Raw genomic sequence first — 13,299 nt, 5'->3', positions numbered from 1 at the left:
AGGTCTCATAGGTAACTATTCAAGTGTACAGTCTGGTTGATGTAATCAGAGGGAAGAAGAGTAGTAGATAATGACCAGACCACCACCTTGCTTATATTTGATGATCAGAATAGATAAAGTGATAACCTGATGATCATGATTGGTGGAGATAAGGAAGAACACTATCTGTTAGCCAAGTTTCTGAGATACAAAGGATATCAAGGGCCAAATCGGAATATGAGTCTGGATGAGGTAAATTTTCTGATATAGAGATTGAACATTTAAGGTGCTGAGAGAGGTGGAAGAGGTAGGAAATGAAGGCTGTGTTAATGATTGATGGGATTCGATAGGGTTACATAGAGGGGCATAATCGAACGGGGTGCCCAAGTTTTCCTGAGGGCGTACTTGCAGGATGTCCCCGCGAAGGGGCGGGGAAACCTGTATTTTCGAAACAAGATGGGCGTCCATCTTTCGTTTTGATAATACGGTCAGGGACGCCCAAATCTCAACATTTAGGTCGATCTTAGAGATGTTCAACCTAAATGTTGAGATGGTCGACCTTAGAGATGGTCGTCCCCGGTTTTCAGCGATAATGGAAACCAAGGACACCCATCTCAAAAATGACCAAACCCAACTCATTTGGTCGTGGGAGGGGCCAGCATTCGTAGTGCACTGGTCCCCCTGACATGCCAGGACACCAACCGGGCACCCTAGGGGGCACTGCAGTGGACTAACTGATGTACTAACTGAACAAAGAAAGCCCTTCCCTTACCGATCCCTTAGTGATTCGGAAAGGAATGGGCATGCATGAAGGAAATTGCATGCAAATGAGCTGCTCACTGTTAGCTCATTTGCACAGGATTTCCTTTATAAGGAGGGGAAGCCAGTGCAGAGCAGCCAAGCGTTATGTGTGGCAGCTCTGCGCATGCCAAAGACGGCTTCATACATGCAGACAAGCTGCGTGTATAATAGCTGTCTACAACCTTAAACAAATTGCCATCTGCAACCTTAAAAAACACAAGTCCAGGTGAAAATGTCCAAGTGCTCATCAGGGACGTCTTTTTTTTTTTTTTTTTAGTATGGATGAAGGACGTCCAGGTGTTAGGCACCTTCGCTATGCCTCCATCCCTGCGACTGGCAGTTGAGGACATCCAAAATGTGGATGTTTCTGTGAGAAGGATGTCTATGCCTTTGCTATGCCTCTGACATCCCCTTTATTTATTTGGATTTTGGATCACAAGTAGCAGCAGTGGGATTTGAACTGGCCCTCTGGATTGCAAGACCAGTGCTTTAGCCACTAGGCCACTCCTCCAATCCACTCCACTCCCTTGAAATTTGGCCGTCCTTGTGGGGGGGGGGGGGTGGGTGGCAGTTCAGGATGTCCAAAATGTTTGAAGGAAGGACGTCCACGCCTCTGCTATGCCTCCGCTGACACACACACACCTCCCCCCCAGGGACCTGCATACTGCTGCAATGGACCTGAGTATGATATTTGAGGCTGGCAAAAAAAGTTTTTAAAGTTGTTATTTTCAGGGTGGGAGGGGGTTAGTCACCACTGGGGGAGTCAGGGGAGGTCATCCCCGATTCCCTCCGGTGGTCATCTGGTCAGTTCAGGCACCTTTTTGAGGCTTGGTCGTAAGAAAAAATGGACCAAGTAAAGTCGGCCAAGTGCTTGTCAGAGACACCCTTCTTTTTTCCATTATCGCTCGAGGACGCCCATCTGTTAGGCACACCCCAGTCCCGCCTTTGCTACGCCTCCGACACGCCCCTGGAAACTGGTCATCCCCACGACAGGAAGCAGTTGGGGACGCCCAAGATTGGCTTTTGATTATGTCGATTTGGGCGACCCTGAGAGAAGGACGCCCATCTCCCAATTTGTGTTGAAAGATTGGCACCCTCTTTCCTGCCCGGAGCGCTGCCCTTGCCCTGCATCCTGTTGCTGCGGGATTCAAAATGGCCGCCAAGAGTTGAAGCGGCCTCACGAGACATCAACTCTCGGCGGCCATTTTGAATCCCGAGACCATCACAGCAACAGGATGCAGGGCAAGGGCAGCGCTCCGGGCAGGAAAGATTTTTACTTCAACATTTAACAAAATTGGCCTGTAGGAATCTGCCTGGTCTACAGGTTTCCCTGTTTTAACAACAGAATTATTTGTGCCTCATTAGCATAGTCTGGGAACTTTCCTTGTGCTACCACTTGATCGTAATAAGCTACTAATGGTCGTGTGAGCTGCAGCTGTAACAATTTATACAACTCTCCAGTAAATCCATCGGGGCCAGGAGCTTTAAAGTTCTTTAGGGTTTTAAGAACCCTTTGTAGTTCCTTCCCCGATATTGGCTCATTCAACCTTTCTATCTCCTGTAGTCCAACTTTTGGCAGTCTCAGCTTGGCTAGATGTTTGTCTAATTGTTGTTGATCTATTGGTCCTTGTGAGGTATATAGACTAGAATAATGTGTGCATAGTAGCTCTGCTATTGTTTCTGAGTTATTATGTGCCCTACCTTGCTGATCTTGAAGCGTGGTAATAACTTGGGAAGGGCCCCATGTTTTGGATATGCGTTCCAGCAATGGGTCCACTCTATCTCCATATTTTTGGAATCTGTATTTTTGGTATTGCAATGATCTCGTTGCCCTCTCATGCAGAAGTGTATTGAGGGTCACCTGTGCAGCATGATGCGCCTCCCTATTACTTCTTGTAGGATCCCTAACCAGGCGTCTTTTGGCTATGCGCAACTCTTTGTCTAACTGCAATATGGCTCTAGCGATCTTCTTATTCCGGGCGCTAACGTATGCGATTACCTCCCCCCTAAGCACCATCTTGCTGTTGACCAATATAGGACCGGATTTCCAGAATGTTGTTGATTAAATCTGTCAAATTCCTCCCATTTCTGGTGTAGATAATTAATGAACTCTGTCTGTTTGCACAGATAAGTTGGAAATCTCCATCCCCTCACCCCTTGGTAATATGGCGGCGCCTCCAAGTCTATCCAGACCATCGCATGATCTGAAATTTCTTCCGGTCCTATGCTAGCTTCCAGTACCCATGAAAACAGTTCTCGGTCCACTAATATATAATCTGTTCGTGAGTACGTGCCATATGCCCTTGAGAGGTGTGTGTAATCACATTCCCTGGGATGAAGAGCCCTCCAAGCATCCACTAGGTTTAATTGTTGCATAAAATCTGAAAGGGCCCTAGACCTTGGACCCCCCCCCCCCCCCGATGTGCCCCCCTTGTGGGATGAGCAATCCACCTGCGGGTCTCCTACCAGGTTGAAATCTCCCAATACCAACAGCTTAAGGGATTGGTGTGGCACACATTTTTGGATTATCTGTTTAAAGAATTCCTTATCATAAGTATTCGGTGCGTATAGCTCTAGCAGCAAAATCTCCCTATTTTGGAGCCACAAATGTATTAACACATAACGGCCCAGGGGGTCTGCGCCTATCAGTCTGGTCTTTGCAACTAGTCCTTTTCTAAGAAAGATTGCTACTCCTCCTTTTCTGCCTACCTGTGATGCCGAGTATACCTCTCCCACCCAACTCCTTTGTAATTTTTTATATTCTTCCGAGGTTAAGCGTGTTTCCTGTAAACATGCGATATCTGTGTTATGCCTTTTTAAAGAAGTTAATATCTTTGCCCTTTTTATTGGTGACGTGATTCCTTCCACATTCCATGTAATAACCCGTGTCCCCTTACCCGTGACCTTGTAAGGGTCGATATCTGTCCTGCTTACTTTTATACTCTAGACTGTCGAGTGCCCAGCCCCACTCAACAATCCCTCCTTCCTCCTCCCTTCCCTCTAGTAGAGTCCACCCTGTCCTTTGTCTTTCTCCTCTGTGATCAAGTAGATTATTCGACATCTCTAACATGTTGCTATTATTTATTTCTCCTAACCCCCCTCCCTGCCCAACTTCATTCCCCCCCTTCTTCCCAATTTCTCCCTCCTCCCCTCAACAACCCCTTGTAGCACCCCATATATCCCCATCTCTTCCCAATTTGAAAAGGAGCTTTATGTGATAATGGGCAACCCCTTCCCCCCGCCCCTCCGCCCTAACCTCTCAGTGTGTAGTAGTGCGACCAGGCCCTTAACATCTCTAAATTGCTCCGTGATAATTCTCATTTATCTATGTCCCCTTTCCCCTCCGCCTTTCTGTTTACAGGTATATACAGTTCTAATCCTATTAAAGGCATGCTGAACATTTTCTATTTTACTTCAAACATCTAATACATCTATGAATATGGGGTAATTGATAATGAGCAGTCCCACCCTAGGCACATTACTTTCCTTCCTTGCCTGTTAGATCTTATACCAGTTACTGCGTTATGTCCTCCATAATGCTCAGGTTTGGTCCTCCCCGCTCGTCCTTATAGATGTCATAAACTTCTTAGCTTCCTCTGGTGTGTCAAACATTTTCCAAGCCCTATTATGCAGGATCTTTAGAATAGCAGGATAGATGAGCATGAACCTTTTGCTGTCCTCATATAGTTCTTTGCATAGAGGGGTAAACAGTCTTCTTTTTTCCCGTAGTGCAGGGGAGTAATCCTGAAAAACCTTTACAGGGGATCCCTCGTATTGTAAGGTGTCCCGTTTCTGCCTGGCTCATCTCATTATCTCCACTTTATGGATGAAATTATGCACTTTTGCTATGACAACACGTGGCCGTAGCGTACCTTCTTGTTTGCGGCCCATCCTGTGGGCTCTCTCCAAACACAACGGGCCCACGCTGTCTGAGAGAGCAAACTCCAAATTCAACCATCTCTCTAAGATTGAAGGCAGCACTGAGTCTGTAACTGCTTCCGGGATCCTCACAATGCGAATGTTCGATCTTCTCGACCTGTTTTCCAGGTCGTCTATCTTTTGTTCCTGCATGCGGACTTGTTTTTGCAGCACCGCCATGGCAGTCTGTCTCTCCGCTTCTTTGTCCTCGATGTCAGACACCCGCCGTTCCAGCTCCCCGGTGTGATGGATAGTTTCCGCCAATTGTTCTTCAAGCCCGGTAAGCTGGTCAGATAATTGCCGTAATTGCGGTTCCATAGCCCCTTTTACCACCTCCGTGAGCTGTTGTAGCTCCAGGGTAGAAAACGGTGATTGTCCCGGCCCCGGGCTCCGCGCCATTTTGGGATCGCAAGTTCTGTGCGGTTTTTCATTGTCCCTTTCCCCTGCTTTTCTGGGCATCTCAGCTTCCCCCCTAATAACCAAGGGGTCCATACACCAGGCCCTCTCATATTTCCTCAGTCTGGTCGCTTCGTTTATTTAATTCGCGGTTTAATCAGGCATTGGGTTCAGGGTTGCCCCAGAGAGAAGCAGCCAAACGTCTGTTCCTCTCAATGCATCACGTGACTCCCCCGTATCAAATTTTAATAAATGAAACTAGATTAAATCTTAACATACATATAAATATAATCCTTTCAAATTTAGCATTTCTGCTTCACTTGTCCTTCCACCACCCCCAAAAGGTTTTTGCTCTGAGCATTGTTTTACAATATTCATTGCATTCACTGTTTAATCAATGCATTTGTTATTGTAATGTATTATTTATACTCATAATAGGTATTTTTCTTACTGTCATGCAGGTGATGTAGCTGTGAAAATGTTGAATGTAATAGCACCTACTCCTCAGCAGTTACAAGCCTTTAAGAATGAAGTGGGTGTGCTCAGGTAAGCATGTATCTGTTTTGGTGACATTACAAGAGATTGTATACTTACCTTGGGGATCACGTGCTCTGTTGAAGAAAGGACATTTGGTGTTGGCAATTTTCTAAAGCAAGGGGATTATTTATTCTAATTTCCAAGGAACTTAAACAGACCTGACTTTTAGAATATCCACAGTGAATGCACATAAAAATAGGTCGGTTTGCATATTTTAATTACTGTTAAATCCAGGTGTTATTGAGAACCACTGTTATAAAGGGAGAGCATTAAATCATCACAAACTAATTATCTTCTCTGAGAACATGTCATTCTTAATCTTAGATATATGTTTACTAACGGGCATTCTCCGAGGACAAGCAGGCTGCTTGTTCTCACTGATGGGTGACGTCCACGGCAGCCCCTCCAATCGGAAACTTCACTAGCAAAGTCCTTTGCTAGCCCTCGCGCGCCCGCGCGCACCGCGCATGCGCGGCCGTCTTCCCGCCCGAAACCGGCTCGAGCCGGCCAGTCTTCTTTTGTCCGCACTCGGTACGATCGTGTTTTCGCCGTGTCGAGCCTCGGAAAGTCGACCTCGCGCGTCCAATTTGTTTTGAACGTGTTTTTTTCCTTCGGGAAAGCTTTGTCCTAGTCGGGAAGTGCTCCGGAAACCCCTCGCCGGGTTTCGTGTAAATCCTCCCCGTACTTCTAGCTTTTTTGCCCCGGTAAGTTTTCTTTCGTCGTCGGGGTAGGCCTCTTTTCGGCCTCGGTCGAGATTTTTTTCTCCCTCTAAATTTTGGTGCTCCAAATTTCGCCATTTCGGCTTTTGATTTCGCCGGCGTGATTTTTCCGCCCATGACATCGAAGCCTTCCAGCGGCTTCAAGAAGTGCACCCAGTGCGCCCGGGTTATCTCGCTCACTGATCGACACTCGTCGTGTCTTCAGTGTCTGGGGGCCGAGCACCGCCCTCAGAACTGTAGTCTGTGTTCCCTGCTTCAAAGGCGGACTCAGGTAGCGAGACTAGCCCAGTGGAACGTGTTGTTCTCGGGCTCTTCGTCGGCATCGGCACCGGGACCTTCGAGTGCATCGACGTCGTCAGCGTCCAGACCATCTTCCTCGGCCGCCCCTGCATCGAGTGCATCGAGGCATCGGGCCTCTGCATCGGCGCCGGGACATCGGATAGCTGCATCGACGTCGGTGGTACCAGGACCTCGTCTGCTGATGTCGTCGGACGGTGGTGCATCGGGTGGAGTGCAGGTGAGGGCTGTCCATTCCCCTGCTGGTGGCGGTGAGCCCTCGGGTGGGTCTCCTCCTACCCCGAGGGCTCCTGCGGTACAGCCCCCCCGAGATCGACCTTCTTCAGTCTCGGCCCCGAGGAAGCGACGGATGGATTCGACGTCCTCCTCGTCGGTGCCGGGGAGCTCCGGTGACATGCTTCGGAAGAAATCGAAGAAGCATCGACACCGGTCTCCTCCCCGTGTCGGCACCGAGAGCTCTGGGTCGCCGAGGGATTCGGCACCCAGCAGGCATCGGCACCGAGAGGACCGCTCACCCTCTGTTCAGGAGGTGTCGATGCGCTCCGCTCTGGACAGCCCGGAACAGCCTCCACGCCCGGAACAGGTTCTGACGTCGACGCCTGCATCGACCTCTCAGCCTTTCTCCGCAGCCACTCTAAACGAGAGCCTCCGGGCCGTTCTCCCAGAGATTCTGGGAGAGCTGTTGCGCCCTACCCCTCCGGTACCGGCGGTGCTTGCGCCTCCGGTACCGTCGAGCGTGGCGCCGGCTGGCCCATCGCCCAGGTTGAGGTCCCCGACGTCGGTACCGCGTGCGGTGCCGACCGCGGCCACCTCCCAGGAAGGCTCCCCGACTACGTCGGCGGAGGGAGCTTCGCCGATGCGGGCCAGGGAGTCTACCTCTCGACGCCCCCATCGTGGACGTGGCTCCACAGAGTCGAGCAGGGCGAGGTTGCAGACACAGGTCCGTGAACTTGTGTCTGACACCGAGGGTGAGGCCTCGTGGGAGGAAGAGGAAGATCCCAGATATTTCTCTGACGAGGAGTCTGAGGGTCTTCCGTCTGATCCCACTCCCTCTCCTGAGAGACAGCTTTCTCCTCCCGAGAGTCTGTCTTTTGCCTCCTTTGTCCGGGAGATGTCTACGGCCATCCCCTTCCCGGTGGTTGTGGAGGACGAGCCCAGGGCTGAAATGTTTGAGCTCCTGGACTATCCTTCTCCACCTAAGGAAGCGTCCACTGTTCCCTTGCACCATGTCCTGAAAAAGACATTGCTTGCGAACTGGACCAAGCCATTAAGTAATCCCCACATCCCCAAGAAGATTGAGTCCCAGTACCGGATCCATGGGGACCCAGAGCTGATGCGCACGCAGTTGCCTCATGATTCTGGAGTTGTGGATCTGGCCCTAAAGAAGGCTAAGAGTTCTAGGGAACATGCTTCGGCGCCCCCGGGCAAAGACGCTAGAACCTTAGACTCCTTTGGGAGGAAGGCCTACCATTCCTCTATGCTCGTGTCCAAGATCCAGTCTTACCAGCTCTACACGAGCATCCACATGCGGAACAATGTGCGGCAGTTGGCGGGCTTGGTTGATGCTCTTCCCCCCGAGCAAGCCAAGCCTTTTCAGGAGGTGGTCAGGCAGCTGAAGGCGTGCAGAAAATTCCTGGCCAGAGGAGTTTATGACACTTTTGATGTTGCGTCCAGGGCCGCTGCTCAAGGTGTGGTGATGCGCAGGCTCTCATGGCTGCGTGCCGCCGACATGGAGAATAGACTCCAGCAGCGGATTGCGGACTCGCCTTGCCGTGCGGACAACATTTTTGGCGAAAAAGTCGAACAGGTGGTAGAGTCTCTCCACCAGCGGGACACCGCATTCGACAAGTTCGCCCGCCGGCAGCCTTCAGCTTCTACCTCTACAGGTAGACGATTTTTCGGGGGAAGGAAGACTGTTCCCTATACTTCTGGCAAGCGTAGGTACAATCCTCCTTCCCGACAGCCTGTGGCCCAGGCTAAGCCCCAGCGCGCTCGCTCTCGTCAGCAGCGTGCGCCTCAGCAAGGCCCCGCGGCTCCCCAGCAAAAGCAAGGGGCGAGCTTTTGACTGGCTCCAGCAGAGCATAGCCGACATCCAAGTGTCCGTGCCGGGCGACCTGCCAGTCGGGGGGAGGTTGAAAGCTTTTCACCAAAGGTGGCCTCTCATAACCTCCGATCAGTGGGTTCTGCAAATAGTCCGGCAGGGATACACCCTCAATTTGGCCTCAAAACCTCCAAATTGTCCACCGGGAGCTCAATCTTACAGCTTCCAGCACAAGAAGGTACTTGCAGAGGAACTCTCCGCCCTTCTCAGCGCCAATGCGGTCGAGCCCGTGCCATCCGGGCAAGAAGGGCTGGGATTCTATTCCAGGTACTTCCTTGTGGAAAAGAAAACAGGGGGGATGCGTCCCATCCTAGACCTAAGGGCCCTGAACAAATATCTCGTAAAAGAAAAGTTCAGGATGCTTTCCCTGGACACCCTTCTCCCCATGATTCAGCAAAACGATTGGCTATGCTCTCTGGACTTGAAGGATGCCTACACACACATCCCGATACTGCCAGCTCACAGACAGTATCTGCGATTTCAGCTGGGCACACGCCACTTCCAGTACTGTGTGCTACCCTTTGGGCTCGCCTCTGCGCCCAGGGTGTTCACAAAGTGCCTAGCTGTGGTAGCAGCGGCGCTTCGCAGGCTGGGGGTGCACGTGTTCCCATATCTCGACGATTGGCTGGTGAAGAACACATCCGAGGCAGGAGCCCTGCAGTCCATGCAGATGACTATTCGCCTCCTGGAGCTACTGGGGTTTGTGATAAATTACCCAAAGTCCCATCTTCTCCCAGTGCAGAAACTCGAATTCATCGGAGCCCTGCTGGATTCTCGGACGGCTCACGCCTATCTCCCAGAGGCGAGAGCCAACAACTTGTTGTCCCTCGTCTCGCGGGTGCGAGCGTCCCAGCAGATCACAGCTCGGCAGATGTTGAGATTGCTGGGCCACATGGCCTCCACAGTTCATGTGACTCCCATGGCCCGCCTTCACATGAGATCTGCTCAATGGACCCTAGCCTCCCAGTGGTATCAGGCCGCTGGGGGTCTAGAGGACGTGATCCACCTGTCCACGAGTTTTCTCGAATCCCTGTATTGGTGGACGATTTGCTCCAATTTGACTCTGGGACGTCCCTTCCAAATTCCTCAGCCACAAAAAGTGCTGACCACGGATGCGTCCCTCCTGGGATGGGGAGCTCATGTCGATGGGCTTCACACCCAAGGAAGGTGGTCCCTCCAAGAAAGCGATCTACAGATCAATCTTCTGGAGTTGCGAGCGATCTGGAACGCTCTGAAGGCTTTCAGAGATCGGCTGTCCCACCAAATTATCCAAATTCAGACAGACAATCAGGTTGCCATGTACTATGTCAACAAGCAGGGGGGCACCGGATCTCGCCCCCTGTGTCAGGAAGCCGTCAGCATGTGGCTCTGGGCTCGCCGTCAAGGCATGGTGCTCCAAGCCACATATCTGGCAGGCGTAAACAACAGTCTGGCCGACAGGTTGAGCAGGATTATGCAACCTCACGAGTGGTCGCTCAATTCCCGTATGATGCGGCAGATCTTCCAGGCGTGGGGCACCCCCCTGGTGGATCTCTTCGCATCTCAAGTGAACCACAAGGTCCCTCAGTTCTGTTCCAGGCTTCAGGCCCACGGCAGACTGGCGTCGGATGCCTTCCTCCTGGATTGGGGGGAAGGTCTGCTGTATGCTTATCCTCCCATACCTCTGGTGGGGAAGACTTTGTTGAAACTCAAGCAAGACCGAGGCACCATGATTCTGATTGCTCCCTTTTGGCTGCGTCAGATCTGGTTCCCTCTTCTTCTGGAGTTATCCTCCGAAGAACCGTGGAGATTGGAGTGTTTTCCGACCCTCATCACGCAGGACGAAGGGGCTCTTCTGCATCCCAACCTCCGGTCCCTGGCTCTCACGGCCTGGTTGTTGAGGGCGTAGACTTTGCCTCTTTGGGTCTGCCAGAGGGTGTCTCCCGCATCTTGCTTGCTTCCAGGAAAGACTCCACTAAGAGAAGTTACTTCTTTAATTGGAGGAGGTTTGCCGTCTGGTGTGACAGCAAGGCCCTAGATCCTCGCTCTTGTCCTACACAGACCCTGCTTGAATACCTTCTGCACTTGTCTGAGTCTGGTCTGAAGACTAACTCCGTAAGGGTTCACCTTAGTGCAATCAGTGCATACCATTACCAAGTGGAAGGTAAGCCGATCTCAGGACAGCCTTTAGTTGTTCGCTTCATGAGAGGTTTGCTTTTGTCAAAGCCCCCTGTCAAGCCTCCTACAGTGTCATGGGATCTCAATGTCGTTCTCACCCAGCTGATGAAACCTCCTTTCGAGCCACTGAATTCCTGCCATCCGAAGTACTTGACCTGGAAGGTCATTTTCTTGGTGGCAGTTACCTCGGCTCGTAGAGTCAGTGAGCTTCAGGCCCTGGTAGCCCAGGCCCCTTACACCAAATTTCATCACAACAGAGTAGTCCTCCGCACTCACCCTAAGTTTCTGCCAAAGGTTGTGTCGGAGTTCCATCTGAACCAGTCAGTTGTCTTGCCAACATTTTTTCCCCGTCCTCATTCCTGCCCTGCTGAACGTCAGCTGCACACATTGGACTGCAAAAGAGCATTGGCCTTCTATCTGGAGCGGACACAGCCCCACAGACAGTCCGCCCAATTGTTTGTTTCTTTTGATCCCAACAAGAGGGGAGTGGCTGTAGGGAAACGCACCATATCCAATTGGCTAGCAGATTGCATTTCCTTCACTTACGCCCAGGCTGGGCTGGCTCTTGAGGGTCATGTCACGGCTCATAATGTTAGAGCCATGGCTGCGTCGGTAGCCCACTTGAAGTCAGCCACCATGGAGGAAATTTGCAAAGCTGCGACGTGGTCATCTGTCCACACATTCACATCTCATTACTGCCTGCAGCAGGATACCCGACGTGACAGTCGGTTCGGGCAGTCAGTTCTTCAGAACCTGTTTGGGCTTTAGGATCCAACTCCACCCCCCGAGGGCCCTGTTTGTTCTGTTCCAGGCTACACTCTCAGTTAGTTGGTAAATTTTTTAGGTCAATCTCAGTTATGTCCTCGCCGTTGCGAGGCCCAATTGACCAATGTTGTTGTTTTGAGTGAGCCTGGGGGCTAGGGATACCCCATCAGTGAGAACAAGCAGCCTGCTTGTCCTCGGAGAAAGCGAATGCTACATACCTGTAGAAGGTATTCTCCGAGGACAGCAGGCTGATTGTTCTCACAAACCCGCCCGCCTCCCCTTTGGAGTTGTGTCTTCCCTTGAAGTGTATTGTCTTGCTACATACTGGACTGGCCGGCTCGAGCCGGTTTCGGGCGGGAAGACGGCCGCGCATGCGCGGTGCGCGCGGGCGCGCGAGGGCTAGCAAAGGACTTTGCTAGTGAAGTTTCCGATTGGAGGGGCTGCCGTGGACGTCACCCATCAGTGAGAACAATCAGCCTGCTGTCCTCGGAGAATACCTTCTACAGGTATGTAGCATTCGCTTTACTACTAATTTGCGCTTAGCACACATAAAAACACCATAAGATGCGTTAAAGTGTTGTGCAGTAGGTAACCTTTTAGCGCACACTAAGCACACATTTATTTTTTCTAATTTATTTATTGCTGGGGGCATGTTAAGGGGAAACGTTAGCCAGATAGTGCGCACTAATGTGGACAGGCTATCTAGTTAATGCTGAGCTTTTAGTGCCCCCCCTAAATAGGAGGCAGTAAGTGTTCCCTCGTTAATTCTTTCCAGATAACATGCATGAAAAAAAAAATCAGTGAGAATGCCGTTTTTCTTGAGCACGCTAGAAATGGGCTTAGTGTGTGGGGAAAGTCCTGTAATGACAGATCCTTTTCTTGGGTGGTGGTTCCTAATGTGGAACCAAACATTGTGTAGTTATAACGTGTTACTCTTCTCTATGTGTATGTGCATCACTTTGCAGGTATCTATGTTAAATTTCATCTGTCATTTGGATGCCCAGTCATCCAGTCTCCCAGTCTCCCAAGGTCCTCCTGCAATTTTTCACAATCCACATGCGATTTAACAATTTTCTTTCACCTGCAAATCTGATCACTTCACTTATTGGTCCTATTTCTAGATCATTTATAAATATACTATAAAGCATCAGTCCCAGTACATATCCTTATAGTACTCCACTATTCATCTTTCTGCGTTAAAAGAATTGACCGCCACCTCAGTGGGTGGAGGTAAGGGCTCCCCCTCGAAATGGCTGCGCAGCAAGTGCTTTACTTGTCGCACGGCCGTTTTCAGCAGGAATGTGAGACTTACCTTTTACCAGCTGCGGTAAAATGGGGCCTCGGCGCATGTGTAAAACATCCGCTGATGCTAGTGCTGGCCCCCTTTTGCCGCAACTTGGTAAAAGGGGCCCTTAACCCTCTATTGCCACAGGTACAAAATAAGTACCTGTACATACAGTGCAATCCGCTTAAGTGCAAGGGTCTGGGACCAAAGAAATACATGCAGTTAACCGGAGCGTGCACTTAACCGATGTGACCCAAAGAAGCTTGACATCTGATAAACATATGTACTGTACTATTATACGTACAGTATACAGTCTCCGTTGACTGACGTTATACAGTCTCCAT

General features: G+C 50.7%; 1 protein-coding gene across 1 annotated transcript in view; it reads left to right on the top strand.

Annotated features, from left to right (window-relative positions):
* The window catches only part of BRAF (B-Raf proto-oncogene, serine/threonine kinase), a 1,688,602-nt gene that overhangs the window by 815,043 nt on the left and 860,260 nt on the right, over window positions 1-13,299 (top strand). Inside the window, exon 10 of the mRNA XM_030216338.1 lies at window positions 5,556-5,640. Coding sequence (XP_030072198.1) covers window positions 5,556-5,640 — 85 coding nt within the window. The remainder of the gene's footprint in view (window positions 1-5,555; window positions 5,641-13,299) is intronic.

Source organism: Microcaecilia unicolor, chromosome 10 (assembly GCF_901765095.1).
Source record: "Microcaecilia unicolor chromosome 10, aMicUni1.1, whole genome shotgun sequence".
NCBI lineage: Eukaryota > Metazoa > Chordata > Amphibia > Gymnophiona > Siphonopidae > Microcaecilia > Microcaecilia unicolor.
The sequence above is the reverse complement of the archived record's forward strand: the minus strand, read 5'-3'. Positions and strand labels throughout refer to the sequence as shown.